Genomic DNA, 6,000 nt, shown 5'->3' with positions numbered 1-6,000 from the left:
TGGACCTGGGTCCTGGGTTCCCGGGACGCGCACGGAGCTCGTGGGTCCTCGCGCGGGTCCGCGCGGTGGCGGGAGGGGCAGGTGCGGATCGGGCGCCGGGTCCGGGCCCTGCGGGGGCTCCCCGGCCCTGCCGCCGCTGGGGTGGGACGGGGCGCGGCGCGCGCCTCGGACCTCGGGGGGGGGGGCGGTGGCCGGTCCCTTCCAGCCCCGCCCGCTCCCGCGTCACCCGGTCGGCGCCCACTCTCGCGGCGCTGTGCGCGCGCGTTCCTTCCCCGCGTGGCTGCTCCCGCCGACCGGCCAGCGGTCCCGCGGCGCCCGGAGCGAGCGGCGGGAGGGCGGAGGCGGCGCGGACGCTGAGCCCGCGAATGAATGGAAGACGCGCGTGAATGGAGGAGCGGCCCGCGGTGCCCTCCCCGCCGCGACGAAAGGGGCAAACCCAGCGTTTCGGGGGGTGGCTGCCCCGCCCACGTGGCGGGAGCGCAGAGTGACGTGGGTCGCCGAGGCTGGGAGCCGGGGGAAATGGGGAGTGGTTGGGGGCAGGGGGAGGGACAGGGGGAGGGGACAGAGGGAGGGCAGGGGCGGGGGGAGGGCGCGGTTTCACGGCCCCGGCCGGGGGCGGGGCGTGGGCGGGCCCCTCGGACGCCCCGCCCGGCGCAGCGCTAGACCCGCGGGTTTCCAGCGGCGCTGAGGTCACAGGCAGGCGGCCTCGCGTCCGAGCCCAGCGCCTGCGCCGAGCCGGCCGGACCGGAGCGGAGCCCGGAGCCCGGAGCCCGGAGCCCGGCGCCCGGAGCCCGGAGCTGGAGCCCGGAGCCCGGGGCCCGGCGCCCGGGGCGGAGCGGAGCCCGAGCCGCGCGAGCAGGGAGACGTGACGCGCGCGCCGCCCGCCGCCGGCATGGAGGAGGAGTGCCGGGTGCTCTCCATCCAGAGCCACGTCGTCCGCGGCTACGTGGGCAACCGCGCGGCCACGTTCCCGCTGCAGGTACTCTTACGTAACCCGCGTGTCCCCGCGAGCCGCCGCGCGGACCCGCGTGACCTTGGCGGGGCCCGTCTGGAGGGCGGGGTGGCCGCGGCGGGCCGGGGGCGCCGAGGTCGGGCGAAGCCGCCGCGCGCGCCGCGCGCACCTGGCAGTTCCCCCCCTTCCCGCCGGGAGGGGGTCTCTGCGGGCGCGGGGCCGTGCCCGTGCCCGCAGCGAGGGACACGCGCCGCGCAGGTGTTTACAGCGCTCACCTGCGGGGCGCCGCGTCCTGTCGCCGCCAGCCGCGGGTCAGGATGCGGGGAGGGAGGAACAGAAGGAAACTCTCGGACCCTGAGCTCCGCCACCTAGGGGGGCCCCCACCCTGCCGCGCTGACCGTCCCGGGAGGTGGTCGCGGGGCGGAGATGGGGCGGAGGTCTGCCTGCAGGTGCTGTCTCTGAAGAAGAAAAGCCCACAGACCAGCTCAGGCCCCTGTAGGGCTGGGCTTTCGAAGCTGCTCTTTAAATGTGTTAATCCGTCCATCCTGGCAGTCCCCAGGGCCTTCCCTCCCGCCTTCCCCAGCCTGTTCTTGCTGAGGGGCTCTCCATTTCCTGTGGCTAGCTGGCTGGACACTCACTACTTCATGTTGCAGTCCTGAGGTGGGTGGCCCTTGGAGGGGCAGGAGGAGGCCTGGGTGCCATGAGATGTCATGCTGGGCAAGAGGCAACACCAAGGTGCTGGGCCCTTCCTCACCCTGTGGCCCAGCAGGAGGGCTGGGTTGTCCTGGCAAGGTGGTGACTGTTCCTGGACTGCCCGCCTTTGGCTTGATGTTTGAACAAAGAGCGGGTATGGCAGGTCCCCGGGGCTGGGCCGCACAGGACATAAAGAGCCACCTGCAGGGGTGCAGGCTGGCTAGAAAGACCATAGGAAGACCAGCTTCGGTGTAGAATTTGAGGGCTGACCTGAGGCTGCCATGCCCAAAGCCTGAAGAGGAAATAGCGGAGCACAGATTTGAAGGTGGAGCGGTTCAAGGGTTAAGGTTCAAAGGAATCAGCTATCCCTGATGTGTGAGCAGCTCCACAGGTCTGCTGCTTGTCCCTCCTGTTCTGGCCAGCAGAGGGCAGACCCCCAGGGGTGCCAACCTCAGGCTGTCCCACAGTCCCCGCCCTGGGTCACTGCTCTGGAATACCTGCTCAGGCCTAGCTGGGGGGGGGGGGGGGGGGGGAGGCTTGGCAGGTAGGTGGACTGTGTGCACAGGGCCACTGGGGTGGGACTGTGCAGGGGTGTGTGTGTGTATGGAGCTGCGGGGTCCCCGGGGCAGAGCAGGGGCAGCCAGCCCAGGAAGGTGGAGCCAGGAGGACTCTGAGAACAGCTTCAGCTCTGCAGGGGATGAAGCAGCCCCAGCCTGGCCTTGGCCGGGGAACATGGGAACTCCCCTTGGCAGAAGGTGTGCAGTTCTCTGCTGGCGTATTTGTGCGCTCTGCCCAGTCCCTCCTCTCTGTCCACTTGTGGCCACTCCCTTCTTCCTCTTTCTGCTGGGCAAACTGTTCCCTTCCTCTGCTCACCAGGGTCCTGCAGCCATGTCCCTTGTCCCTGAACTCTCGGGCACGTGCCCTCAGCTTCCACACCAAAACCATCCTTTTCAGGTTATTCAAGGGAGGCTGCTCCTCCAGGCCACCAGCCTGGAGAAGTGCCTCTTAAGGACAGAGCTGCGGTTTTTACCTGGGGTTTCCCCAGGGCACAACATCTTTACCTGTGGTCACATGTGCTGGGGCTTATGGGACATAGGCTTGGGGGGGGGGGGGCGTGTCATGCCATGTCATCTCCTTCCCCCTGTCATGGGTGGGGGACACCTCTGTCTCTCATTTAACCCACCCCTCAAGGTTTATGAAGGGCCCAGGAGGAGCATGGCAGGGTGGGGGTCACGGAAAGCAGGGGCCATTCATTAGGTTAGTGACCTTGAAGAGGCCACCTCCTGCACTGAGCCCCGTGCTCAGTTGTCTCATGTATAGAATGGGCGTGATGCTGCTTCACAAGTCATTTTAGGTCCAGGGGAGATGGGGAGTGTGCACGTTTCTCGGAGGTGCCCGCTGCAGAGTGAGGCGGGCCAGCGGCACCTCTCCCCCTGCAGAAAGACAGGCACGCCTACGGCACCCTCGGAGGCCGGGACCCCTGTCAGGAGTGGATGTGGGTTAGGTCCGTACTTCCTTCCCTGTGTCCTTTGCCCTAATCACCTCCTGCTCCTAATTATAGAAATAAGATATAATTGGGGGGCGGTGGAGAGAGCTGAGGAGAGGGGAGAGCAAAGCTGGGCCTCAGACACAGCCGCGCGTCAGCTCAGGAGGCCGTAACGCACACCACAGACGGGCTCAGACAACTGGTGTGTGCTCCTGGAGGCTGGAAGCCCGAGGTAGAGCAAGGTGTGGGGAGGGCTGGTTTCCCGAGGCCTCTCTCCTTGCCGTGTAGATGGGGCCTTCTTCCTGTGTCCTCACGTGGTTGTCCTTCTGTGTGTCTGTGTCCGAATCTCTTCCTCTTATGAGGAAACCAATCATGTTGGATCAGGGCCCACCCCAGTGACTTTGTTTAACCTCAGTCACCTCTGTAAAAGCCCTATCTCTAAATAATGTCCCATTCTGAGATGCTAGGGGTCAGGGTTTCAACATATGGATTTTGGGGGACACAATTCAGCCCATGACAAGAACAGTTTCTAGAAATTTCTTAGTTCACTGGATTCTTTTTCTACGTGCCCACCTAGTGCTTCTTTGGCCAGAGCCTGTGCAGACTTGCCTCGGCCCAGGCTTGGCTCCTGTGGCACGATCTATTAACACTGCAGGATGCTCCCCAAGCCCGTGTCTAAGCGCCACTAGAGCAGGGAGAAGCAGGGAGGTGGGTGGGGATGGCCCGACAGTGGGGCTTGCACCAGCCTTTGCCACCACAGGACAGACATCTCCTAACACTGATGCCAATGTGTGTGATGGGGGGTTGGAGAGGCTGCCTGTGGGGACTGATTTGATGTCCCCTGATCTCGGTCTTGGAGTTCCAGCTCAGGGACCTGGCCCTGCCTTCTGAGCCTTTCTAAGCCTCATCTGCAAAGTGATGCCAACAAAAATAAGACTTAAATCTTTGTAAATTTAAGTAGAGTTTTTTATTTGGGCCCAACTGAGGATGTACCTGAGAGCAAAGCACCAAGAAGCTTGAAACAGTGTCTGATTTTAGGAGAGGAAGGGATGCTTGTGTGGGCAGGAGGTCAGAGAAACACAGCTGTGCACAGCAGCTCCAGTGAGTCACATACCTTCAGGGACTAAGTTTTACATCAGGTGGGAGAATGTTCAGGTGAGGCAGGGGCGTCAAGCATCTGGAGCCAGGAGTCGTGGAAGAGGTTCTAGAAGCGACTGTTCCTACATATTTTTCAGGAGGTAGAAAGAACAGGTACTGCCTTCGATAATCACTTACCTTTTTGGTTGGAACTGTCGGAAATATATACGTGGCCAGTTCCGCAGAAGACCTTAGTTGGGAGCTGACTGTGTTCCCTTGGCTGCTGATGCAGGTGGAGCAGCTTGGACACCCTTTCCTTTCTCCGTGAGAACAGTCCTTGTGGGATCAGGTGGGGCCTGGCCCCCGGCGCACCACCGGGACGGAGCTCAGCCCGAGGTGCGCCGTGGCCAGGTCAGCGGGGCACAGATTGGTGCCGGCTGGGTGTCTGCAAGTCTGGGCTTCAGGGCTGAGGTCCCCAAGCGGCTCCTGCCAGGCCCCACGGCACGCGGCTCACGGTCTCCGGCGGGTGGTAGCTCATGCGCTGCTGCCTTCCGTGGGCACAAAAGAACCTTGACCCTGCTTTTGGATTCGTTTCTGGGCTCAAGTCCATAGGACATTTTAGTGGTCAAGGGGAACATGTTAAAGTGACCAGCGACCAGAGGAGGTGGCCTTAGTTCAAAACCCATTTAAATATGGTGTCACTGAAACAGGAAGGCAAGACCCCAGGACGCCCCAGAAGATGCTTTAGGGGGATGGCTCAGTTTGGAGCCTGCAAAAATCAGCTTCATTCTCTGACCCCCCTGGCCCATCTGTGCAGGAAGAGGTCGGCTAGTGGGCAGCGGGTGTGTTGAGAGGCTCTTGGCCGGGAAACCGGGATTCAGACTCCGTTGCCTACAGTAGCTGGAGCAGAGGTTGAGGGTCCCAGGGGATGGCTGGAGCAGAACAGAAGGTACAGAGCTGCAGGGACATGGGCACCTGAGCCCCATGTTCGCGAGGGCAGCTCACTCCAGGTGCTCCTGGAGACAGCACTGGGAGTGACCCACCGGGTTTGGGTCACTCCTGAGCATCCTCTGGGACTCATGCTCTTGAGGCCACACAGGCCTGCTGCTTTCCTCCGTGCTACATGTGACTCTCCCATTTCCTTCTGGAATCCCTCGGTCTGATCCAGATGTGCTCTAGTCCTGGAACATGGGTGTTTTTCTCTTTCGCCAAGAAAGTCCAGAATTGCTTAATATCTTGATTCCTAACTTTCTTAGTTTGGGACTGAAGTTTCTGTTTCTCTTTGCCTGTTATGGAGAAAAGCAAGAATTTAGTTGGTTTCGTTTTCTGACGTTTCCCCCACTGTGTGTGTGTGTGTGTGTGTGTGTGTGTGCGCGCACATGCATGGATGTGTATGTGGGGGGCATGTGTGCATACATTTGTGGGCATAGGTCTGTGTCTGTGTCCATGTGGGCACATATGTGCATGGGCATGTGTATGTGCAGTTTTGTTGTGTGGTGTTGCTGTGCTCTGCATGGGACCCTGGATTCTAACCTCTGGAAGGAGAGGAAGCGTCTGCCAGCAGGTGGCTTCCGTGTTATGGGGGCTGATGGCTCTGTGGCTCCTGGGCTTGGTGGTCCCCTGGTGCACACCCACATGGAGCTTTTGATCTAGAAGCAGCCAGTTCTATCACAGGGATCTGGGAGAGTGACACTGGAACAGAATCAATGGAGTTTCTCAAGGAGAAAGGAAGGAGGCATGGGGACATGGCCACTCAGAGCAGCTGCCCTGTTCCTTATCTTGACCCGGGTGC

At 61.6% G+C, this 6,000-nt stretch overlaps 1 protein-coding gene across 1 annotated transcript in view; it reads left to right on the top strand.

Annotated features, from left to right (window-relative positions):
* Positions 1-661: 661 nt before the first annotated feature.
* LOC308558037 (pyridoxal kinase) overlaps positions 662-6,000 on the top strand; it is a 28,119-nt gene continuing 22,780 nt past the window's right edge. Inside the window, exon 1 of the mRNA XM_081139075.1 lies at positions 662-979. Coding sequence (XP_080995201.1) covers positions 893-979 — 87 coding nt within the window. The 5' untranslated portion in view covers positions 662-892. The remainder of the gene's footprint in view (positions 980-6,000) is intronic.

Source organism: Miniopterus schreibersii (assembly GCF_964146895.1).
Source record: "Miniopterus schreibersii genome assembly, chromosome: 5".
NCBI lineage: Eukaryota > Metazoa > Chordata > Mammalia > Chiroptera > Miniopteridae > Miniopterus > Miniopterus schreibersii.
The sequence above is the reverse complement of the archived record's forward strand: the minus strand, read 5'-3'. Positions and strand labels throughout refer to the sequence as shown.